General features: G+C 35.1%; 4 protein-coding genes across 5 annotated transcripts; 3 read left to right on the top strand and 1 right to left on the bottom strand.

Annotated features, from left to right (window-relative positions):
* The first annotated feature begins 10844 nt into the window (after positions 1-10844).
* On the top strand, positions 10845-15653 carry LOC122602603 (receptor-like protein EIX2). 2 transcript variants are annotated; one of them, XM_043775201.1, is made up of 4 exons: positions 10845-10949; positions 10999-13712; positions 15166-15256; positions 15381-15653. In XM_043775201.1, the coding sequence occupies exons 2-3, from the start codon at positions 11032-11034 to the stop codon at positions 15215-15217; spliced, it is 2733 nt and encodes a 910-aa protein (XP_043631136.1). In that variant the 5' UTR covers positions 10845-10949; positions 10999-11031; the 3' UTR covers positions 15218-15256; positions 15381-15653. The 2 variants fall into 2 exon arrangements, with proteins under 2 accessions (XP_043631136.1, XP_043631135.1); XM_043775200.1 differs by having other exon boundaries at positions 15166-15653.
* Positions 15654-19227: 3574 nt separating this feature from the next.
* On the top strand, positions 19228-22224 carry LOC122606058 (inverted formin-2-like). Its single transcript, XM_043779023.1, has 4 exons — positions 19228-19296; positions 19386-19478; positions 21163-21303; positions 21417-22224. The coding sequence occupies exons 1-4, from the start codon at positions 19270-19272 to the stop codon at positions 21936-21938; spliced, it is 783 nt and encodes a 260-aa protein (XP_043634958.1). The 5' UTR covers positions 19228-19269; the 3' UTR covers positions 21939-22224.
* A 664-nt stretch (positions 22225-22888) lies between these two features.
* On the top strand, positions 22889-23652 carry LOC122603901 (30S ribosomal protein S31, chloroplastic). The gene is made up of 3 exons (XM_043776748.1): positions 22889-23137; positions 23220-23284; positions 23354-23652. The coding sequence occupies exons 1-3, from the start codon at positions 22981-22983 to the stop codon at positions 23489-23491; spliced, it is 360 nt and encodes a 119-aa protein (XP_043632683.1). The 5' UTR covers positions 22889-22980; the 3' UTR covers positions 23492-23652.
* Positions 23653-25341: 1689 nt separating this feature from the next.
* LOC122604053 (pleckstrin homology domain-containing protein 1) lies at positions 25342-26085 on the bottom strand. The gene has a single exon (XM_043776948.1). The coding sequence runs from the start codon at positions 25978-25980 to the stop codon at positions 25546-25548; it is 435 nt and encodes a 144-aa protein (XP_043632883.1). The 5' UTR covers positions 25981-26085; the 3' UTR covers positions 25342-25545.
* Positions 26086-26589: the final 504 nt, after the last annotated feature.

Raw genomic sequence — 26589 nt, 5'->3', positions numbered from 1 at the left:
CAAACGTATCTTCAAATATCTCAAAGGAACCTCCTCTCTAGGTCTCTGGTATCCCAAGGAGTCTTCCTTTGACCTAGTTGCATACTCTGACTCTGACTATGTTGGTTGCATGTTAGATAGGATAAGTACCAGTGGAGGATGTCAACTGTTGGGGGGAAGGCTGACTAGTTGGTCTAGTAAGAAACAGCATACAGTTTCCATCTCCACTGCTGAAGCAGAGTATGTGTCTGCAGCAAGTTGTTGTGCACAAGTCCTCTGGATGAAAAACCAATTTGCTGACTATGACCTAAATTTTTCTAAAATCCCCATTATGTGTGATAACACAAGTGCTATTGCTATCACACATAATCCTGTTCAGCATTCCAAAACTAAACACATTGACGTTAGGTATCACTTCATTCGTGATCATGTCATGAAAGGGGATGTTGAAATTTACTTCATCCCCACTGATGATCAACTTGCTGACATCTTCACTAAACCTCTAGATGAAAAGAGATTCAAGGATCTAGTCAGCAGGTTGGGTATGTTAAATGGTGATTTTACAAATTCAACATGATCACTCATGTTTTGCTGCCCATATTCCTCTAATGAAAATGAGCAGCGACTTCTTAAGTCAAAGTTATCAGCGAGCTCTTCATTCTACTCGCTGATCCATGTTGCTTTGGGAAAAAGCAAAATAAAGGCAATGGAAAGCCAAAAGTTTCCATCTAGTCCAGCAGCAAACGGCTGCTGGTAAAGACATCTAAAATCCGTTGATCCCTGATGCTTTGGGAAAAAGCATAACAAAAGTAATAGGGTGCTGAAAGTCCCTATCTAGTCCAACAGCAAACGGCTGCTGGTAAAGACGTCTAAAATCCGTTGATGGCTGACAATTTGCCAAAAATTGTTTAATGCTCTTCAGCGTCTACCTTTTTCTTGCAAAGGTGCTGATTAAAACTTGGTAACCAATTTTTTTTTTCAACCTTTTAGTGGATACCTCTAGATGTCTGAGTGTATTCCACTACGTATTTTTATCAATATTAAATTATATAAAACCCAATTGGTTGCCTCGATTTACTCCCAAATGGGCTACTTGTACACTATGTACGCCGTATGAACTCGAGTATGGTTGAAATCGTGGTTCATCTGGTCACATCATACATCTCATACGTATATAGGTACAGTGTCCTTTTTATTTCAAAATAATATTTTTTGTTGCCACGTATGAAAGAGAGTACACACGATAACTCACTTTTTGCAGTCATGGGACCCATATCCATGCCATATATATGCAAATCGCTTCCACTTCACCCTCTCTCACGTTCATTTCTTCCTACTAATCTTTCGTATTTTCCTAAACTCTTCATATTCTCTCAAATCTTTTTTCCCTTACAACATTCATTCTTCTAATCTTTCATCACTTTCATCGAAAATGACTTCTTCATCTGCACAACAAAACATTTCTTTTCTCAACTCCAAGGTATATGATAATGAAGGCATAAATCCTTCTAATCAAGTATCCTTCCAAGCATCTAAACTGGTCATCAAGGCCAATAACTATCTGGGATCTGTAGAGATCCCATCAAAAATAAAAGGGTACTTCTCCATGTTGGATTTCATCATGGGATGCCCAGCCAGAAAGGCCATTTACTCAGACCCAAAGGAAATGTGTGTCCACCTTCTTAGAGAATTTTGGTGGACATGTGATTACAAGGTTGCCAGTAGCACCATCACTGGTACGGTACTGAAAGGAGAACATACTATCTCCATCTCGGTAGAATCGTTGAGAGATGCTCTTCGTCTTCCCAAACAATCGGAAGAGCATCCATATGTGGAGTTGGTCCCCGTTGGAGTATGGAAGGAATGGTTGTTGACCATTGGGTTTGGGACCAATACTGAACCTGCACAGCATGTGCACAGCAACCCGCAGAAGAAATATCTGCCTGGTGTTTGGAGGCTGCTGTTCACCCATGTAATTCAGTGTCTGGGTGGGAACAGTGGCTCTTTTGATCAGGCCACTGCTGCTCAAATGCAGATGATTTACGCGTTGGCAAATGGTCGCAACATTGACTTTGCCAGCGTAATTTTTGAAGATTTAAAAGGGAAGGTCACCATCAAGAACAGATCAAACTCTGTCCCCTTCACTCGCTTTCTCTCACTGATTTTCAAAAGGGAGCTGAAGGAAAAGTATCTCCCTGAAGGGGCACAATTCATTCTCTCTCCCAGGGTTGCAAGCTTTGTATATAAGATTCCTGCTTGTGATCCTGAACAATTTGACTCCAAGTACGCTGTGCTCTCCCCTCAAATGAAACAGGTACTTTATTCTGTATACCCTAATGTATATAGACCCAACCCTGCTGGAGCTGGTATGCTGATAATCCCCCCAGCAACCTCCAAAGCTCCAAAGAAAACCAAAACAATCTCTTCTTCTTCCGCTTCACCTCCTGCTGTCCCAAAACAGCAGCAGCGAGTATCAAAGGGCAAAACTACTAAGGTTAAGAAGTCCTCACTGCCCAAGGACAATAGAGACCCAGCCAGCCCATCAGCAGCCTCAAAAAAAGGCTGCTGACGAGAAAAAGGGTAACCGCAAGCAGCCACCTCAAACTTCTGTAGGCGAGGTTGGTGAAGATCAAGGGCCACCCCAGCCCATTAGAGTTGAGTCAACCGAATTAATCATTCCCTCTTCTTCTCTACCCTCTGAGTCGTTGTCAGCAGCCATACCACAGGTGATGCTAGAGACAACAAAATCTACGGCCGATGATGCTTTGGTGACACAACACACTGAAGCTGAGGCACCCGGTTCCCCTACCCCCTTAATTATTTCTGAAGGGTTGGCTATCGATGGTGGTGCTGGTGTAGAGGAAGGTGAAAATGTTGGGGTTGTCGGTGGTAGTGCTGGTATAGAGGAAGATGAAAATGCTGGAGATGATAATGATGAGAGTGATCTGGACTTGGGAGAATTTGTGGCGGATGAGTTCCAGCTGGATTCCTCCATCCAGGCTGATGAAATAGAAGCAAGTGATATGGAGGTGGATGAAGAGGCTGCTGCTGCTGATGGTGAAGAAGCAGCAGCCGTAAATGAAAATGTAGAAGAAGCTGCTGCTGATGATAATGCAGCAACTAATACTGAAGTAATTGAGGTGCAACCTCAAGTCATGTCTGTCGATTCTCAAATCGTTGACAGACTGACTAGAGTTGAACATCAACTGAACGATCTCACCAAGGCTGCCACAATCGCCGTACAACTCAAAACTCATGAAGATGACAGATTGGTGAAGATCTTGGAGAACTGGTACAGCAAGCAGAATGAAAACACTGCCAGCATTGAGACAATAAAAGATAAATCTATATCTATGGCTGCTGATCAAGAAAAACTTCGCACCTATACAAACTCTATAAAAAAGGTTCAGCAGGTCATTCGTGGGCTCTCTCGATCGCTGTGCAAAATGGGACCTGCTGTACGGTTCTCAGCACAAAAGGCAAGCAGCAGTAGTGATTCAGCTGCTGCTGAAGTAAAAACAGTGGCCAACCTGGTTTCTCGTCTTACCTCACAGGTTGAAGAAAACACTAAGGCTATCAAGGCCCTGGAAACCACTGTGGCCAGTCTTCCTCCTCCTCAAGTTTCATTTACTGAGGAAGATCGTAAGTGCCAACAAAACTTGTAGCAAGAAGTTGGGGACATCAAGAAGATGCTGTCCCAACTTCTTCAGCAGCAGGCTGCTCCAGCAGCAAAGGTGGAGGTAGTAGTTAATGATACTACCTCCAAGGGGGAGAAAGTAGATGCTGCTGTTTTGGCACTTGTCAGTGAAGCAGTAAATAAAGCTGTTAATGACATTTACGAAGCTTCAGCTGACAAGATTGTGAATGAAGAAAAGGTGGATTCTCCCCCTACTGGTACTGAAGGGGAGACAAGGGCTGATGCTCTCCCTGCTAGTGTTGAAGGGGAGACTGTTGTAGAAGCATTTGCTGAGGGGGAGCAACAACTGATAGTTGCTGAAGCTCCCCAAGCTGAAGAAGAGGAGATGAGTCCTCGTGCAGTCAGGGCAGCCTGGGAAACCGGTTTTGCACAAGAAATGGCTAGGGACACATCTAGGGAAGTGCTCAATATTTTCCATCCTCGCTTCCTTGGAAATGCTGAAGTGTCTAGAATAACAGCAGCTCAGAGAAAGCAGCTGACTGATACCGGTTTCTTCCATCCTTCGCCGCTGACTGCACAGAATACATCCATCACATCCCCAGCAGGAAATCAATTTCAAGTCATTGATGTCTTATCAATCACTGCTGAGGGAAAAACTCAAGAGGAGGCCTTGAAAGAGCTGGACAGGCTGAAAGCTGCAAAGGAAAATGAAAAGAAAAGCCTTGAATATATCAAGCAGCTGGCCCTCTTGGAGAAGGATGAAATGGATGGAAAGCAGAGAATGCTGCTAACCACTGGTGGGCCTGAAGCTCTTTACAGACAAAAGCAAGCTGATGTAGAGCAGCTACTAAAAGAAAAAAAAAAAGAGAAATTTGAAGAAGAAAAGAACAGGTGGTTGAAAATAATGAATGATAGGAAGAGGCCAGGGAGGATTACAGCAGTTGAAGTTCACAAAGCTGCCTTGGGAACGAAAATCAATCTGAAGTTCCTAAGAGAAGGACACAGTGCCCCAACTAAGATAGAAGATGTAAAAGTGACCAACTTGGGGGCTTCAGAATGGTATGAAATCTATACAATCATCAAGGATAAAAAGGCTGCCAGTTATGAACAACTTCAGGAGATGCTGAAAAGTTACTTTGAAAAGGCACTGAAGTATGAAACGAAGTTCAAGGCAGACCTTCCCATGCTGAGGGCAGTCTTCGGATCTCCAGCAGCTGTATCCTCCTCAGCAGGCAGGCGTATCCCAAAAAGAAAGCTTGCTGTACAACCCCTGCTTGCTGACCTTCCTCCTATCTCTGGTGATGCAGCATTAAATCTAAGGCTTCCTCCCAGGAGTTCTTTTGAAGAAGGGAAAATCCTTGAAGAACCTGCTGGCATTTTCTTCCAAAACTTCAGAAATGATCAACTCTTCTTCAGGCTAGCAGAAATTGAGCGAGCATCCACTGGTTTCCTGATCAGCATCAGAAGAAGATTCGCTAAAATGATCAGTGCTCGCCCAATAATCAGCAGGATTGATGAGGAATTAATGAAGCCAGCAAGAAGAGATGATCCAGCACTTAGAATTGCCAAGCAGGAAGATGCCTGGGAGATAGAGGCTGCTAATCTTTAAATGTCTATTTTTGTAAAAGCTCTATGCTCAACTTGTAATTCATTTCATGATATATAAAGACATCTTCAGCTCATATTCACTTTCTTATCTAAAAATAATTGTCATCTAGCAAGTCTCCTCAGCAAATAGGGGGAGATTGTTAAGTCTGGGATTCGCTGAAGGAGACTTGAAAATTGACATATGTCGTCAGCAAGTCTCCTAACAAGTTGTCAGCAGATGAAGAGACGTCTTCAGCGGGATGCATGCTGACCTAAGGTTGTCTTGGCGGGAAATATTCAAACTACGTAAAGACAAAAAGGTCACATGGTGGTTAACTAACTGTAATTTGCCCAGAATGGTAAATGTACATGTTGGGACCAAAACAAGAGTTCTCTCTCTCTCTTACCCGTTTTGGTATAGAAGACAATAGGCACATGATTCAAGTACCATGAGCCAATTGGAAGTCGACAACCACCATCAAGTCACAATCAAAACAGGCTGTGTTGATTCAAGTCTTCCCCTATATAAAGCAACACAGCCACATTGTGTCAAGCGCGTCTGGCCGTCTAAAAGTGTGTATCACTTGTAATTGCTTAAGTTTTTCTTATCTGTCTAGACTTGGCAATTATCTTTGTTCTTTTGTATTCGTGTAAGTCAAGTGTAAGATCAACCATGTATTCATCGTTTAATCAATGATACATATGATTATCCTTGCATTGATGTATTACAATTGAACTGAACATTGTTCTTGTTATTTACTTACCTTCTTGTTTACTTTCTTTCTCGAATACTAAAGTAAGACATTAGTTGTGCATTCGTGGACCATCAGACAGCCATGTACATAGTTAACATATTCATTGTGGTTTGGGTTTTGGTGGTTGGTTTGGGTTCGGAGGATGGGCCAGCATGACAAACTTTATCAAGAAGTTGATACCTTCGGTTTATTTGCAAAGTGCTACCAATGCAAGCCTCCTTCACCGCTGCCTCATAACCATTGAGTTTGATGTTTTTGGTTGGTTGGTTGTTTTTCGTCGACATGGTGTTGGTTTTAGTCTAGTGATAATATATGATGTAGTGTGAAAAATGGTTGAAGATGAATTTAGTCATGGTTTAAATATAGCATAGGCTTGATTTTTCTTTATTGTTTTGACAAATTATGAATATATCGCCTTCAACTCATTTTTATATTTTGGTTGTTTATTGGTAAATTTGCATGTGTTAGAATACATAAATTTTTCAACATATGTAAAAAAAATTAAGATATTAAAAAAATAGAGGTTTATAAAGTTAATGGGTTTTACTAAACATAGTCATAAAGCTGCCTTTAAGTAGTCGTGACATGCATAAATTTCTCATATATTATCAAAACCCAAAATTAGTCCTAATAGTTATAGGGTAAGCAAAATTATTTTACCATCGAAAATTATTTACCATCGAAAATTAGTCCTAATGGAGTATTTTTATTTTTTAAAGAATGAAGACCGTACCTCATTTATTTACCATCGAAAATTATTTTACACTGTCCATTTTTCGGTGCTGGACATGCCAAAGTAACTACTAAATTAACCTTGAACGTCAATAAACAAAAAAACTATACTAATCACTCAACAATACAACACAATCACTATAACAAATCAAGCTATGCTATAAATATATATCTACTACAACAAACACAGTAGCAACCAGCATCCTAATACACTCAATAACCTGCGAACCACTTCCATCGAACATATGAGCCAACACTGCCTCTAACTGATACTTGCACCCGCAATTTTTATCAAAAAAAAAACAAAAAACAAAAAAGCATCTGACATATATAGTCAACACAAAACCTGCACCTGCTTTTGATTCATCCCAACCACACTTAAATTGATCCAACAATAATTGTCTTCAGCTCATTACATTTTCCTTTTAGCTCATCATAAGCTCTACATTTTTTAAACTTCAACTTCAGCAACCTACACTTTATATATTACTACTCAGTTGTTTTTATATATACAGATATATATATATATATATTATTCACTTGTTTTTATTATTGTTAAGTCAACTAACTCAATAATACATACATTTTCTTAGCCCAAGGAAGGGGTTATTGTTAGAATATGACATATATAAACACATATAATCACGAGTATGCGCAACGGAATAATCGAAACATATATACAATCAAATTAATTAACAAAGAATAGAATTGAGACGTGTACCTTATGCATGCAAAACTCCAATAAATAATAATGATATTATTATTATGATGAATTAGGGTTTAAAGTAAAACTACTCTACAATCGCACACTAGACACCCTTATACCGTATGCTAGTACCCGAATCACGAACTTCACAACTCTTTGTGTAATACTCCCTTAAATCGAAAATCCCATGAATTGAAAGTTATAGTAGTCGACTAAAAACTAAAGATCCTATAACTAATTCATGGCATTAATTATACATACATGTCATATAGATTTCGAATGTTGCAAACCGAACAACTCTTAGAAGAATTAGGAGAAAGGAGAGAATTGCTTGCGTGAAGTTATGAAAAAACCCTTAGAATTAGCCTTCTATATATAGGCTTAATTATTAGGGATTTCAACTTGATGGACAAGTAATCTTTAAAGCTTTCAAGCCTTTGAAATTTTCGGCCCTATGGTGGAAATTAGGAAGTTTCCATAATTCCGAATTTTCACTTCAATCCTATTCTTTTAATTAATTAAACATTATTAACCTCTTAATATATTTTAATTATTTATTTCGTGATTACATTAATTAATATATTACTTTAATATACTAATTAATAGTATAGAGTTACCGTGTCATTTTGTGTAACCCCGTAGGCTTAAATTATTTATGGACATACGATTTATTATAACATGATCACACTCCAACATCATCCCAACCACATTTAAATTGATCCAACAATTATCTTCGGTTCATTCCATTTTCCATTTTCCTTTTAGTTCATCATAAGCTCTACATTTTTTAAACTTCAACTTCAACAACCTACACTTTATATATTACTACTCGGTTGTTTTTATATCTATATAATTATTAAAACAGTAGGAATTTGAACGATTCTAAAGCCTCTAAAAATTCAAACTATCTTATGATATTGCCACATAAACTTTAATCATATGTGACATTTTTATAATTTTTTGCCAATAATTTAATTATGTTCTTCTTATAAATATAGATACATATAGAAAACATTTTAAATAAAATTAAAAACTCAAGATATTAATTAACATGGGATATTCTTTTTCTTTGGTAAATATTTTTTTTACATGCTTATCTAATTATATCAATATTAGTATTAATATGAATCATATAAAATAGATATAGATATATTCATATATACATCCCATATATTCATTTACCCAAAAAGTCACATGAATGTTCATTCTCTTCATTTACTGTGCATTATAATTAAATCCGTAAGTTTTTATGAATTGTTTTTTGATGCAAATATTTATTATTATTCATACTTTTTTTTAGATTTGATGAGATGGGAAATACAGCATACAAAATTTATCCTTAATTTTACCATGAATGATGTCGATGTCACTTTGTCAAATTTTTATCATCAATCTATTTAAATGTACACTTCTTTTTATCTGCATAAACTTGATAAATCATCGAATCAACCTTTAGCAATATTTCGTCATTCTTTTTGACTTTTAGTTTGATTTTTCTCATACTTTTTAGTTAACGTATTTAATCTTATGTTCTATCACTCACATATGGACGCAATGTTAAATAAACTAAATGATGAATCTTCACAGTAATAATATATATATATTTTCATTACTTCATTTTGTTCAAAATTAGGATCGGTTAACTTTCTGTTTGGGTTTCATCAATTTCAAATGGATACAATGTTAAATAATAAAATGAATGACAGATCTTTATGGTAATAATTGTTATTTTTTTTTACTTCATCATATATTTTGTTTTTCAAAATTAATATATGTTTAACTTTTTGTTACTTTAGATCTTGGGCTTTATCAATTACAAATGGATATAATGCTAACAAAATGAATGTCAAATTTTTATGGTAATAATTTGTATTATTTTTGTTTTCTTACTTCATTGTATATTATGTTTTTGCAAAATTAAGATCGGATTACATGCAATTTGTTTCTTTTGATCTTGGGTTACATTCCGCTTATGTTTTCTACATTTTTATTAGTTCAAGTTGTTAATTTTTACAAAATTGGCAAATCTTCTTATATTTTTACAAAACTTGTTTCGGTTACTTAATTTGTTACAAGGATTTATTTATATTTACATGTGTTTGTATTGAGTAACTATGACAAAATTTGATTATTAGAACTTCAAATATGTTTAATTAAGTTTATTTATGTTGCTCACTATAATTTTAGTCAATATTAATGGCACTCTAGGTTTTAAAGATTGAAACAACCGCGATTTATTAATAATTATTGACGTCTATAATGTAAACTTTACCAACATTTAATTTAATTATATTTTTAAATAACCGCCAGTCGTGCGGGTAAAAGACTACCTATATACATATATATTATTATTCACTTGTTTTTATTATTGTAACTTTGTAAGTCAACTAACTCAATAATACATACATTTTCTTAACCCAAGGAAGGGGTTATATATATACATATATTTTCTTATTTCATTTATGTTTCATGTTTCGAAATCCCCAGTGATATTTGGCGAATCTGGCTCTTCCACTTATATCTATATCTATACTCCCTTATAAAGCAAACTGGCTGTAAGGGAGTAAGAACCTGAAATGTCCAATCTACCCTCCAACTTATTACATGTATACTTCCATTAAGAACTGTTACGAACTGCTTAGACAAATATGCCCTGGCTAATACTAAAAAAAAAACCCTCTGTAGAACTACTTATTTTCACAATTGTATATTCAAAAATATCTAAAATGTTTAAAAGTAACTTTGTTTTTCTCGGTAAGATACCAATGGATATAAAGAGGCTGTCAATAGATATACAAAAATGAAAGCGAGGTTCCATGATGATGCAACTAAACCAAAATAAGATTGTCGATAGTTGGTTGATTATTTAGCTTTGTATATAATAACTTACAATTCATTTTTTTTTTGAAATACGGGTAGACAAGTTTGTTTACATGTTGATAAATAAAGAAAAGTGGGTGACTTTTTATTGTTGTGTTTACATATTGGTATTGATAACCCATCTTATTCGTCGTCACATCACCCGTTGCCTCTACCGTCACACCGCTATCATCATCGCCGCCGCATCGCACGGGCATCCATCTAGTTTTCCTAACTTAAGGCCTACGTACAATTGATTTTTCTTGGTCGTTATGCTATGACACATTTTGTTCTTTTATCATCGTTATTTAGTTATTTTACACAATATGCCCTTTTTTTTTTCATTAAAGGACCACTTTGTTCAACGATTTTCTTCGTTGTTACGTCGGTTGTGGATCCTACTTTTGTCTTATGCATTAGTAGCGTGTTGGAAATGTTCCATAGTAAGGCAGTAAGCTGGCTTTTTCTACAACTAAGATAAGCCTTGCTCTTTGGATAACAAATTAGAAGACTACATGAAAAGAGTTGGGTGCATGTCTATATATACATATACACATGCCATATATCCGTATTATGTAGTAAAGCAAATTAAAACTACTCTTAAAAATCTCGGGTGATATACCAATTGTCTTCACTGGTCCTGTTGCTTAACGTACACTTCATTGCTACTGGTCTTGATCAATCAACACCTGAAGTAAGTTAATTAGCTCCTTTTAGTTTCTTATTTAGTACATAATATGAAGTCTATTCTTGTGTTTTTGCTATGTATAATACTTATGAATGGAAGAGTTTTTACTCTTGGGCTCAAAGAAGATGCCAACATGTCTGGGTCCTGCATTGAGAAGGAGCGGCAAGCGCTGTTGATCCTTAAAAGCCACCTTGATTTGTTTGGATCTCTGGATGATTGGGGAAGCGAAGAAGACAAGACAGATTGCTGTCAATGGGTGGGCGTTCATTGTAACGACGACACTGGGCATGTGATCAGACTTGATCTTCATGGTAGAGGGTTAAACGGATCCGTGTCTCTTTCCCTTGGAGATTTGACTTCTCTTACACATTTAGACCTCTCTAGTAACAATATAACTGGAAATTTGCCCAATACTGTGTTTCAACTTTCAAATCTTTTTTATCTTAATGTTAGTGACAACTCTTTGAACGGAAGCATTCCCGAGTTGACAGGATGTTCATCCGTGTCAACCTTAGACCTCTCTAGTAATAATTTTACTGGAGATTTGCCCAGCAGTGTGGCTCAGCTTTTATATCTTGATTATCTTGATGTTAGTCACAATTCTTTCAGCGGAAGCATACCTGACTTCACTCGAAGTCCATCCCTATCGATCTTGGACCTCTCAAGTAATTGTTTTACTGGAGATTTGCCCTACAATGTGGGCCAACTTACACATCTTTATTATCTTGATATCAGTCACAATTTTGTAAACGGAAACATTCCTGACTTCACGGGATGTCCATCGATGTCAACCTTAGACCTGTCTCATAATAACCTAAGTGGACACTTTCCCATCAGTGTCGGTCATCTTTTAAATATTAGTTATCTTGATGTTTCATCCAATAATATTACTGGAGTTTTGCCCAGCAGTGTGGGTCAGCTTTTATCTCTCGATTATCTTGATGTTTCATCCAACTCCCTTAATGGTGTAATCTCTGACCTTCATTTTCAAAATCTCACCCAGTTAACTTATTTGGATTTGTCTTTCAATTCTTTTTCACTTGATCAGTTGAGTGCCATTCCTTCTCAATTGGAGACAATTAGATTGCAATCCTGCACTTTGGGGCGCATTTTCCCTTCCTGGCTCAAAACTCAAAAAAGTTATAGATATCTTGATATTTCAAGTGCCGGAATATCAGATAACATTCCTTCATGGTTCTGGGATCAGCTACCATCTGGATTGAGATTTCTGAACATCTCTTCAAATGATATAAAAGGTGTGCTACCAGATATAGTGACAGACTTTGACGAGCATCCTGGAATGGATTTGAGTGACAATCAATTTGAAGGTAGAGTACCACGGTTGCCTTCTAAACTCGCAGCAATAAACCTTTCTGGAAACAAGCTCTCTGGAAACCTCTCTTTCTTGTGTAGAATTGATAAGGAAATAAGTTTGATCCAACTCTCGAACAATGTATTCACAGGGAGCCTTCCAGATTGTTGGTCGAATTTCCAAAAAAACCTAACAATTCTTAATCTATCTGATAATAATCTGTATGGAAAAATACCTTCTTCTTTCGGGAACTTATCTCACCTCGAGGCATTGTACTTGCGGAACAACAAATTTGTTGGAGGTCTTCCAATGTCCTTGAGTAACTGCAAAAAGCTAAGGTTTGTTGATCTTGGGGAAAACAATTTATCTGGCATGATACCTACATGGATAGGGGAAAGACTACCGGAGTTATATGTTCTTGTTCTACGATCCAATCAATTCTCGGGTACTGTACCTAGGCAAGTATGTTGGTTGTATAATCTTCAACTTCTTGACCTTTCTAAGAACAAATTCTCAGGCAACATTCCTAGTTGTGTTGGTAACCTCACAGCTATGGTGATCACGAACCCGTTGGGAGATAATATAGCCAACCATCATTATTCATCTTATGCTGTGACTGTCTGTGGGTATAATAATGCTATGTATGATGTAGCTGGAAGAAAGTGTAATGTGAATAATTTTAAGTGCACAAGTAGGTATACAGTACGCCGGAAACTAACTACTAAATCGATTCATATCACATATCAGAGTCTTGATAGAACTACAGCCTGCTTAGAAGCTATTACAGAAGGTCTATTCACTGACATGGCATTGGTTGCATGGAAAGGAAAGGTTCACGAGTTTGGAAGAATTAATCTTGAGCTACTTAAGAGCATTGATCTTTCAAACAACAACTTTTCTGGAATACTTCCCAATAATATCACTAGTCTTGTTGATTTGAAATCTTTAAACTTGTCCAGCAATAAACTTCACGGAGAAGTCCCAATAGATATCGGGCAGTTAAAATCTCTTGATTTTCTCGACTTGTCACGAAATGAACTTTCTGGAAGTATTCCCTGGAGCTTGTCATCCGTAAATTCTTTAGGTGTTCTTAACCTCTCAAACAATAACTTCTCAGGGAAAATACCCGTTGGGAATGGGGGTAAACTACAACAATTCGATTCTTCCTCCTACAGCGGTAACCCTCTACTCTACGGACCTCCACTTACGCAAGAAGGCAGGGTTGTACCTCGTCCGCCTGTCGATGGAAAGGAAGATGACGACGAAGATGAAGAAGAAAGTCAAGTTTGGAAGTCGTATTACATGGGCATGGGTGTTGGATTTGGTGTTGGATTTTGGGGAATTTGCAGTGCTATATTTCTCATTCGTGGATGCAGACATTTCTTGTTTGCATCATTGAGTCACGTCAAGGATTGGATATACGTAACAACGGCTGTGTATCTTCGGAAATTTAAAAGGTAAACGCGTCTATCTTTCATTATTTCCATTCCAGTTACATAGAAAATTTATGGAACAGGATTTTGCCATGGATAAAAGAGGCCTTTAATTAAGATACATAAAAATATTACGAGTAGCATATGTATAACAGCTACAGATATTCAAACAAATAAAGATTTGTCTTTAAAAGCTTGTGCTTAGATAGTTTTTTGACTTGCATAAAATAAAAATTATATATTTATATAAATAACCCAAAATTAGTTCTAATACTAGTTAGCTAGTACAATATTATTTACCCTTTGTCCCATTTTGAATTTTCAAAGTATTCACAATATTATTTACCCTTTGTCCCATTTTGAATTTTCAAAGTATTCATTTATAAACTTTGATCCTAAATATTTTGATTTAGGTTAATATTTAATGAATATTAAACCAATAAAATATATATTTAAAACTCAATCAATTCATATAACTTTCATTAAATATTATATAACAAAATTAAAATATTCAAGGTCAAAGTTTATAAAGAATTTTAAAAATTCAAAATATGACACATTTAGTGAGACAGGAGGAGTAATATATTTATACTTATATTATAAAGCATATTTTTTTCATTTATAAAGTTGATAACTTCTCTTTTGTGCACTAATTTAGATATCTTCACCTAATATACATATAATACTTTTAATGAAATTATTTACAACATACATCTCTCAATCCTTAAAATAACTATACTACTCCAATTTACATTAATTAATTTTACATTAATAACCATCGCCGCCACTTATTTCACCATTACCTTTACAGCGTCGTACCTCGCGAACATGCGTCTAATTAATGGGGAGTGATATATGTACAACATTTTTTTGTCATCCACAAAAAATGTACACGTTATACTATACAGTGTATAATTGTATAAAACATGGATTGTTTATTTGTTGTGAATGACAAAAAAGTTATTGTAATAATTAATATATATGTAAAAGATTTAACTATAATAAATAAATTAACTAATTAAGAGCGAAAAAGAAAATAAAATAAAAAATCAAAAGAGTAGGGGAGTCTCTAACAACTAACAAGTAATATGATTATTGAAAGAAAAAAAAAAAAAACTCTTTTCAAATGACACGTATCACGTATGTTTTCAACTTTTTATTTACCCAAACTTAAATAATCTAATACTAAAATGAACTTTTGGTCCTTTACCCGCTTATGCGGGCCCAAAACCAATCTTGTTACTGGACCGAAAGACATACTTTCCTTGGACAAGGATCTTTTAAGTCATTTTAAATTTTATTGGTAAAGTTGAAGAAACTTAAATTATTGGATTAAAATAAATTGTTAAGATTAAAAATTCAATTTTGAATTTGGACCATTGATTTTAATCCAATGGTTCAAATTATTCTAACTTTATCTATAAAGTTGAAGTAACTTTGAAAAATTCTTATCTTTTTTGCTTTCATCTACTTTCAGGGGTTCACATTGGTTGCGGCAAGCATGGGAGATTTCCCACACTGCGCAGTGACAACGTCGCAAACGGTGTGGGGTTGGCATAAGATCCAAAGTGAGGAAAGTTTACCACGATTTTAAAAGTGGAAAATCGTTTTACCTTTTGTCTTTTTATGGGTTGTTTTCTGTATATTCGTTGAATTGTTTATATATGAGGTATAATGTGGTGTTATGTATAGGTGAAAGATGGGTTACCAACATAGTAGCGGAATGTGGAATGAGTGAGGTAAAGATGAAGTGTTGGAAAGAAATTGGTTAAGAGTGAGAGATGAGAAAAATGAAAGGTCCAATGGTAGCCCCTTAGTTAACAACGTATTACATTCATATGCAATTTAATAGGGTTGTTTTATTATGAATTGTTTTTATTATTTTGTTTGCATGTGTTGGGGTTGCACTAGATTGATAAGGAATTTTATACCTTATAATTTATGAGACTATAGTGGATCAAATTATCATATTGTAGTTAAAAACTGAAGTATTGCATTTGATCTATTTAGAGATTGTTTCTTACTATTAAAACTATGAAGGTTTTATTTTCTTGCATAAAAACTCAATCACAAATTAATGTTCTTTCTTTTAAGGTTATTATACTTATTTTTACATGCTGCAACGGTATTTCTTGAATAATTGTTATATTTGGTCACTAATCTTTAAGTATACGCATCATATCCATATGTAATTTGAATTTGTAAGAAAGACAAATGATATTCTAACTGACCAATGCTTGAAAATCAATCATATAGATTATAAAGATCAAATTGAAACCATGCGTGTCAAAGCGACATTCTCATTTTCAAAAACAATCTATAGTTTCATATTCTCAAATCACTTCGGGCTCCTATAACATGAAAATGCCTATATGTTCATACAAGTCACTGAAAAAGATACATATATGCCCATACATATGTACACTGAACAAACGAGCCATTATATCCTACAGATTGTATGATGGCATGGTTAATGCTCCCAAACAAACTAAAAAGTAGAGACACCCTGATTTGATCACATGGTTACATCATTTGGGCTTCGAATAATGTGTTTGTAGTATCTTTACCTTACTGGTGGATGATAGTTCTGAGTATTCAAATTATAAATATATGTTTATATTTATAAAATTTGACTTTATGTAATCTCAATAATTGATGGTTAGTTAAAGTAATAATTTTATTGGCGATTTACCCACCAGTGTGAGCCAACATACTTCTAAAAGTTTATTATCTGGACGGTAGTGACAATTCTTAAAATGGAAACATTCCTGACTTCACAGGATGTCCATCGGCGTCGACCTTAGACTTGTCTGGTAATAACGTACTTAACTGGATACTTGCCCATCAGTGTTGGCCGGCTTATAAATCTTAGATATCTTGTTGTTTCACCCAACTCTAGGGATGAGCAAATGAACCGAAAACCCGTGACCCGACTCAAACCCGCCCAAACCCGACCCAACTCTTTCCTTCATTTTCAAAATCTCACCCAATTAAGTTATTTGGATTTGTCTTTCAATTCGTTTTCATTTGAATTGAGCTCTATTCATTCTCAACTGTAGTCAATTGAAAACCTAACTGATTTGTTGGAATGCAATTTAAAAGCAAAAACATGGCAATGATGGATCCAGACTCCTGACTACAATTTAACGACTAAATTAATTCGAAATTTGAAACATTGGCTCTAATCAATATTTTTGTATCCTTGTAGGCTTGTAGCTTGGAAAACCCATCATTTTATTATAACTCCAATTCCAATTAACCATAAAAAAAAAAAATCATTCATTTGTGTGCTAAAAATTACTAATAAAATCCATTTGTAACAAAATTCATAGGTTTTTCAACATGCATATAGGAGTGTGTTTAATGTACATCACAAATTGAAAAAAGGTAACAAGTAACAAAAATCTTTTCGAAAATTGAAAAATAAATTTTTTAGAAGAATTTAGTCATCTTTTTCAATTTTTGAGGTACATAAAATGTATTCTTACATGTCCGTTTAGACTACATGTATCATTTCAGGTTGTTTTTCTCATAATCAAAACTAACGTGTCGTGCCACGTGAACTCTTTCATGTATTATTTCTACTAACATTTATTGGCCAACGACAATAGTATTTATATTTTGGAAAATGCTAGGGCTTTATTTAACGTGTATAAAAAAAAACTTGTACCTTCCATATTAAAAGTCCGTTCCCTGATTTTCATGGTAATGTACAAACAATTTATGCATCTTAAATACAGCCCTAAAGGCTGTATTTAGCAAACCCCTTATATTTTTTCATAAACAGCTAAATAATATATACATACTATTCATATACATACACACACACAAACACCATCCATCATTGTCGAAAACTATATTGGAACCTATAACTCCGTAGAAGAAAGTATAAAAGTTACCTACTTATACAAACACCATCCCTCATCATCTTTTCCACATACACCTAAAGATATATATCTCTGCCCCTACAACAATATACTTCCTTCAAAACTTTCATGTCATCTTTTTATCTCTATGGAACTTTACATTATGTTCTCGTGTTTTATTTAGAAGAGAAAAGAAAAGAAGTTATAAAATTTTAAAATAAGTTAGTTTTCTTGAGTTTTTATTTAAGAAAAAAAAGAAAGAAAAGAAATGAAATGATATAAAGCGATTGTCTAGTTATAGTTTGTCATACTTCTTTTCTCCCAAATATGAGATGATTAGAAAGAATCAACACTTATCTTGAGTTTTTATTTAAGGGATAAGGGAAAAAAAATTACAAGAAACTTTATTATTTGTATTTTTAAGTTTTTCTTAAAGGAAAAAAAAAAGAAAGAATTGGATAGAATAAATTAGGCCTTTTTTTCTTCAAAATTTTCTAGCCAAATATGGTCTCATTTAGAAGGAAAAGTTTATAGACCATCAACCTCTTTATTTTCTTTAGTTTTAATTTCAACTCGAGAATGTTTATTTTGTATAAAAAAAAATCTTTTTTTTCCTCTCATATCCAATTCCCTCTTTTTTTTCCATTTAATTTAAACTCGAGAATGTAGTGAAAATGATTATTTTTTCATTTCTTTTTTTTTTCTTTTCTTTTATGTTCCTATCTTAACATTTTTATTTAAAAATAAACTCGAGAACATAACGTTTTATATTGATGTTAAAGCATTAGCGAACTATTTGAAAAGTAATTCTACCTAATAATATTGAGGCTAAAAGAAGGTTACTGTGTAAAATAAAATGTTAATCGCAATCTTTAGAGTTACATTTAATATATATAGGGGACAATCAAATAAGAACAGTCTTAAAATAAGAACGGTGTGAACACTTCAAAAACATCATTTTGATGCATTAAAAGTCCATAAAACTAACATAGTGCATAACTAATTATTATTATTTAAGTGTATAGCAACACATTGGTCTGTCCAAATCAAGAAAATAATGTTTTTTGTTTTGTGCATCCATCTTGGATGCATATTCTTCAAAATGATGCATCCACCAAAAAACGTGATTTTTTCGATTTTGACGGATCAATGTGTTGTTAAACACTTAAATGATGATAATTAGTTCTGCACTATGTTACTTTTATGGACTTTTAATGTATCAAAATGATGTTTTTGAAGTGTTCTCACCGTTCTTATTTTAAGACTGTTCTCATCGAAGTATTACCCATATATATATATATATATATATATAAATTTGTACGTTTCATATTAAAAACCAATCTTTCTAAAATTTTAAGTATTTAGCTAAACCCTTTGTGGAAATTAAAAAGAAAGTGTATACTAAAAAAGCCCAAAGTGTAATAGAATCCATTTGGGTAAAAGTGCTCAGTCTTTCCCCCGCCTTAAAATAGAAAACAAACGATTCCATTTCTTGTACCTCTGTGTGTGCGCACTGCACACCTCAATACACGCATTCTCGTTTTGGGTTAGTGTGTGTTTTTTGTGTGTTCTGTGTGTGTTTTATCACGTTGTCTCCAATCTCTTTCCAACTTTTCCCCATTTCATTATTTTCTTTTAAGTTTATTTGTTTGCACTTCAAAAAAATAAAAAGAAAACACATACTACAACAAGGTTTTCTTGAAAAAGAAAAAGAAATGGCACCAAGAGGAAGACCTCGAAAGGTTTGATTTTTACATTTTTGATGAAGCTTTTATGAATCTTTATGGTGTTATAAGATGACCCATTTGTTTTAATTGAAATGATTTTGTAGCGCGATAGTCGAATGTCTGCAGCCGTTGATGCAATGGCGCCGTTTGGGTTTAGTGAAAAGGTGGTCGTAGATAAGATGAAAGAGCTTCTTAAGGTATTCTACTTGTTCCTCTGTTTGTACTATATTGGTATCATCATCATAAAGTTTTGCCTTTTTTCTACAACAACAATGTCTGAAGCTGTCAAGATGGGTTATGATGATGGGGAATGTACATAGTCCCCCCAACGAAAGTTCTGCCCTTTTTCTATCTCTGTTTAATTTTCTTTATTTACTTTTGGGGTTTTTCAAGATATCTGGTTTGAAGTTAGGTTGGTTTTCAATATTGGGTTTGGTCAACAAATTCTTTTGTTTTCTTTCTGTTTTTATGGTTTTCCACTTTCCTTATTTGTTTTATATGATTTAGTGTTTGTCTTGGCTTGTTAAAAACAGCTTATTTTTTCAGCAAATGTTTTTTTTTTTAAACCACTATTTCTCAAGAATAAGCCAATGAACACTTGATAGGTGTTTGGGTAAGCTTATTGTATTTCGATAATGCAAAAAGTTGGTAAGCACAGTGAAATCTTTAATAAGCTATGATAAATACTTTGTTGGTGGATAAATGTATATGGTTATCATGCATAGAGCTAAATGATGAGTCCAACAATGGAAAGTATTTTAAGGAAAACAATAGTACCCAAATATAGCGAATAGACCGATCCTTCTCCTGTCTGAACGGACTAAATTTGACAGGTTTTTGTAATATTCATTTCTAAGAGCTACTTCTTTTAGTTGAATACAAGAACCAAATTTTATGAACAACTATATTAATGATGTTGTATTTTAATAAATAAATGAATGAAGATCTTTAGCTATACTTTTTTCAGTTGTATCCCAATTTGACGCATTGAATATGGAAGAGTTTTCCGACTTGAGTACTGTATTTTTTTAAAGTCATTGAGTTTTGTGGCTGCATTGTAGATTATGTGTTTGAAACGTGATAAGGATCGGCAATCCCTTTGCTGACCAAGTTAGTTAACTTGTTGACAGCTATTCGGGACAAAAGCCAAGACTTGTCGACTGAGAGTTATTTGTCTACATCTTTATGGTCCATTTATAGTCCGGTTTTGACTTGTGACCCAGGCATGTGGCAGGCGTGGAGCCAACATAATTTTGCTGTGGCTTTGACCCAATTTTGTTTGATTTTTGCTGTGTGTTTGATATTCACTAACCTGACCCATTTGACTCCAATATACATATATTAGTTTTGCCTGACTCCCTTTGACCCGTTTATGAAGTAACCCAGCCACCTGACCCATTGTTTCCAGCCTCTACGACACATAGCACAATAAGTGTATTATTAAAGGGACCGATAATTTAGAACAAGTTCTATGTAAATGGTAATGGTTTAAGTTTCTGAAAACCAAAACAAGCTTTTTTCATAAACATGTTATTTGGATTTAGTTTACAAAACGAGCTTCTCAAGAAAATCCCACATTATGGCTAACCTATTTCCTGCAATTGATTTACATATGGCTAGGACATATAACATGATAACAAGTTATTGATCGAAGGAAAAACTAGAGAAACAAAGATGCTCATATACACATATCCTGATAGGAATTTAAGTATTGGTATGAAGCATATTGGATACACATTTTGGTAGCATAGTATGTAAATGGAAAATATATTGCTCAAGTTTCTGCAGTCACAACATTGTCATGAATGTATATTTTGTATCTGTTGTATATTCATCTTTCATATATTATATATGAGTAATTGTTTGTTGATTTTTATTTAGGTATACTCCGGGGAATATATGTTCATTGAATCTGATGCCTATTCTGTGCTACTGGAAGCCCTTATTGCTGATCAAGGTAATGAGAACCATCATGAGCAAAAACAAAAAGAAATTGCACAAGGAAAGGCATCAACAAAGATGGTAATGAACTAGTTTCTTTTATACACGAGGCACTATTTTTTTCTCATTGGGTTCGCAAAGTAAAAAGGAAGAAAAAAAATGGCAGATTACATTTTGTTCATGTATTATTGCAGAATGAGATCATTGAGAGCAAAAGCGAGAAAGAAGGCCTTGTGATTTCACCCCCTACTGGGTTTGTCGACATTCAAGTATGTTCATCCACTCCTGTTCCTGCCCTTCCACCACCATTGTCACCTAAACCCTTGGTTGCCCCTATACCACCATCACCACTGCCACTGCCTGTTCTGGATGCTGTTCTACCTCTGCCGCCGCCACCATTACCACCATCATTACCACTACCACCTCCACCTCCACCACCTGTCATGACTGCCACCTTTCCAACTTCTGAAACTACTCAACCACGAAGAAGAAAACCATATCATGGTTGGATTGGCAGAGATGATGACGATGATGATGATGGGAAAGATGATTGGAAGTTTATAAACCTACAATCATCATTCGGCCATCTGATTTCACCACCAAGAACACCACCAGAATCACCACTAACACAAGAGGCACTTCCAAAGTTTATCAGTTGGAGTAAGAACTCACGAAAGCGCAGATCAAGGTGGGATGTGAAGCCTGAAGACCTTTAGTTATCATCTCTTCCATTGGCAAGGTTTAAATTTTGTTCACCAACCAAACAGTGTTTAGTGCAGCAGATATTGATAGACAGAGCAGTTAAATATTTGAACTTAACAGATATCTGCAGAACTGTTGAAACTGCAGAAATTTTGATGTGTTCACAATTTGTAAATGTCCAATCTGGGTATAGCTGGTGATGTAGTTCAGAGTTTGCTACCAGTTGTTCTTCTGAGACTATTTCGATTCTATGTTTCTTTTTGAAAGTATCGATTTAGGTATGCTGATTTGTAAATTGTATTCCCAAAATATATGCTTTTGGCTTATAATTTTCTTCTTTTGGCCCAAAATCTACCCGTTAATAAAGCATGACTTTTAAGCAATATAATATAACTAGACGATATTCGATAAGGTATTAAAATTCAAAACCGATAAAAAACAACATTGGGTGTTTACTACACTTGTATTTCTAAATAAATCATGTATTTTATTACTCAAACTTAATCATTAAAAGAAACCAATCATCAATAGATGGATGGATGAATTGGTATTTGATGGTACATAAAGACCTTAATGTGTTAAAAGGTTCAAATTTTAGTGTGAGCAAAATGTTTTCAAAATATAAACGTGAGTTTTTCTCATAATGAGTTTCCTTTGAAATTATATTTAATTGGATATATAAAAGGACATGTCGAACTGCTCAACTTTACCGTAAAAAAAAATCGTCAATACAAAAATAAACTTATGGTTGTGTTTCAGATTTTAAAGGGAGGACAAAAAGAGCGAAACATTGTAAAATTTGAAAAATACGTTATTTTGATATAAAATTTAATTTTTGATTTTATTTAAAGTTAAAAAATGAAAAAGATAAAGTGGATATAATCTTCTGGTCAATTGACTAGTTAATACGACGTCGTATTACAGTATAATAATCAAATTTTGGGGATAAAATTTATGAAGTGGTGAATAAAGGCAACAGAACAAAACCTCTTTCTTTCTTATCTTCTTCTTCATTGAAGCTCAAACTCATATATACTGCTTTCCTTTCCGCTGATAATGGCGTCAATGGCGCTCGCCGTTACATCGATTCCGATCACTCCTTCAAACTCTCTTTCATTCTCCCGCTCACCATCCGTAACCGCCGTCCCTCTTTCTCTCTCACCTTCTTCAATTTCCCTCTCTTCCTCTGATTCCACCCCAATCTCACCCCTCAGTAAGTAAACCCTACTTTTATCTATATTTATTATGATATAATTATCTAACAATATTCAATTTTTGTTTTTTTTGAAATTCAGTTTATTGTGGAAGAGGTGATAAGAAGACTGCTAAAGGAAAGCGATTCAATCACTCCTTTGGAAATGTGAGTACTAATTTAATTTAATTTAGTTTATTGTGGTTTTGTGATGAAAATGTGTGAATTGATATACAGGCGAGGCCAAGGAACAAGAAGAAGGGGAGAGGACCACCGAGAGTGCCGGTCCCACCTGCACCGCCTCGAAAGGATAAATACGATGACGGTGAAGTTGTCAAGATTGAGATAGATGAGTCTCTTTTTTCAAACTCATGAGCATCTTACTAGTTGTATGAGTTGGTTAGATTTCAAATGTTGTATGTTTTGATTTATTCCATGTTTGGAGATAATGCCTAATATCATGTTTTGCTACTTGAACACAGAATTTGTGTATTTTGAATCCCATCCACAATATCCCAAGTGTGTTCCTCTTTTTAGATGGCTCGTATTTAGCATCCCTTTTGTCTAATTTATGCATTTTTCTGTTGAAACAGAGCGTTTTTAGCTATGTGCTGCGACTTTTTTTTCAAAATTTTCTACTAGAGATTGATACAATAATGTATTAATGTGATGTTGATTTCCTGTGTGATTTTGCGTGTGGGACTGTGGGGAAGGACCCAAAGCAGGTGTAAGAAGTAACTTCCAAGTTAGATGCAGTAACCATATTTCCACACAAGACGGTTATTAAATCAGCAAAATGACCTACGTACGACATAACTAGCTTGATATCAAATGATTGTTACTCATGATGAGACTTGAGAGCATACTTTAGATTAGAGGATTATAAAGGTTGTATTAATTATCATAGCGGTATTCATATGTTTTCTTGCTCTAATTCTCCAACCTGCAAGCACATTTCACAGTTGACTCTAGTGTATGTTCCCTCCTTTAGTTGCACCAAAATGGACCATATGGTCTGAGTTTGAGTGGTGCGCCAGAGGAGACGCTGCATGTAGAGTTGCTGTGCAACTAGTGGTTGGAACTCTACTAGCATTACAGACTAGACCAAATGGTCTAGGAGGTCGTACTAACACAGCATGGAATGAATGAGAAAGTGTGATCTCGCCACTGTTTATTCAACGGATGGTTGGCCTGGTTATTCAGAGGCATCGAATGGCAAGAAGATGAAATAACTGGATGACATGTTTTCACTTTTCACTGGGGCCGGGCATAATTGCAACTGAAATGCTATCGGCTATAAGCTAAACAGGGAACTACAAGAGTACAAGTAATTAACAGAGAAACATTTTAGCATCATATTAGCTCTTGTCATGTGTTCTATATTCCATTTTTCTTATCTGAGTTAGAAATTGACCCGTAAAATCTTAACAAGATAGCCGACCCAATGGATGTATGGCCTAGGATGTCGTACTAACACGGCACGGAATGAGAGTGAATGATCTCACTATCTATACAGTACTTTTCATTCAACGGATGGTTGGTGTTGGCCTGGTTAGTCAGAGATGTTAGATGGCAAGAAGATGAACTAACTCAATGACATGTTTTCACTGCAGGCGAGTATAGTTGCAAATTGAACACTATCTGCTACAAGTTTTTAACTGCTAAACAAGGAACTACAGGAGTATAAGTTGAAAACTGAGAAACATTTAGCATCATATTAGCTCTTATTATCAGGATCATAGTATGATACTCGATTATTCTCATCGGAGTTAAAATTGATCAGTAAAATCTTAACATGATAGACAACCCAATTGATGTATGTTTGTAGTCGCCTATAAGGCAGCATTTTGCAGATTTCTAATCTACATGTGCAGGCGCAGGACTGTGTAAAGTTCCAAGAACCAACAAAACCAAATGATATCGAGTGTCATAGCCAGGAAGTTACATCAGGTCTAAAGAAAGTTGTGTAAATCACATCATTATACAACTAAATCTTGTATAAATGTTGGTAAACAACTAAAGATAACTGAGCGAGGTATACTGTTGGTGTCTATATACTGTACATGGTCATGACTTGATAACAGTAACTCTGCAATTTGTATCCAAGTTTCCAGATTACTTACTGAAGTGAACGGTTATCGCATAGTCTGTCTGCCTGCAAAATGGCTACCATATAAGGTGATGCTTAAACAAACAATGTTTGAAGGTTTCAATAATCACAAAGATGAGAAAATGAAGCAACTTCCATTACTTGTAGTCTTATACCGAAAGTAATGAACAAAACATGTTTAAAAGCTACCACACAACTACAAACTAGTCACAATATATAAAAGAAACAATCAATAAAAGTGCAATTTCGATGCAGATTCAGTAGGCCATATTGAATTATTTAAGGGATACATCGAAAATAGTTACACAGATGATGATGATCATCTATTACTATCATAATCAACAATCTCCTTATCAGTAACAGATCTCGAAAGCTGAACAATGGACCGTCCGATCGAATTAATCCAGTCTTCTTTCTCCTTATCAGAATCAGCTATAAAATACATGGTATCAGATCGGGTGGATAGTTCGAAAGCAAAGGGCTTGTTGAGGACATCTTCAGCTCCTTTGACAGTAAGACAAGCAGCCACTGGGATCACGCCACGTGGACGAGATCCACGGCTGACAATTGATTCCTTGAACCAGAAAAGCTTTCCTTGTTTCAAAACGAACCAACGGCGACGCCAGGTCTTGATGTACTCGCCTTGCTTTGTGAGCCACCCCGTGCGTTCCGGGTTTGACCAGTACTCCACGCCATCGTATTCGTCGGGATTTGGGGGTGATTCGCCCATCACGGCTCTCCAAAGGCTGGCCATGTGGTGGTGTTGATGAGGGTTTTGATTTGCTTTGGGGATGATTGTGGCGTGTGTGATGGAGATGAAAGGTGTGTGTGTGTATGTGTGACGGAGATATCTACCAAAATTATATGTATATCGTATATCTTTATTTTTCACTCGTATTTTTTAATTGTGATAAATAAAAAGAAATACCAATAATTATGGATGATATTTTTTTTTAACGCCAACTAATACGATGTCGGGTATATCATATGCGACGTCGACTATTTGGTGCCACTGTCTTTAACCTTCCCCGATCCGGGACCACCAAATAAGATAAAAGGGTAATGGTATATCTACAATAATTATTAGACATTCACAATAATGTATGTTTTAAACATGTATATTTGTTGTATATATCTAATAATTGTTGTAGATTTATCACTTCCCAAGACAAAAACCTCAAACTACATTCTTATCTTTATTGATGAATCATCTAAAATTGTCACACAAACATGCTCACTTGAGCTGAGTTCATGATAGCTCAGGGCTTTATTCGTATTAATAAAGCTACATACTAACTGATCCAACCCAGAAAGACAGAGCTTGTAGCTCACTTTAACCCCGCATTCTGAAGAAAATTTACTA

This window comes from Erigeron canadensis, chromosome 6 (assembly GCF_010389155.1).
Source record: "Erigeron canadensis isolate Cc75 chromosome 6, C_canadensis_v1, whole genome shotgun sequence".
NCBI lineage: Eukaryota > Viridiplantae > Streptophyta > Magnoliopsida > Asterales > Asteraceae > Erigeron > Erigeron canadensis.
Note: the sequence above shows the minus strand (reverse complement) of the source record. Positions and strands in the feature narration are given on the sequence as shown.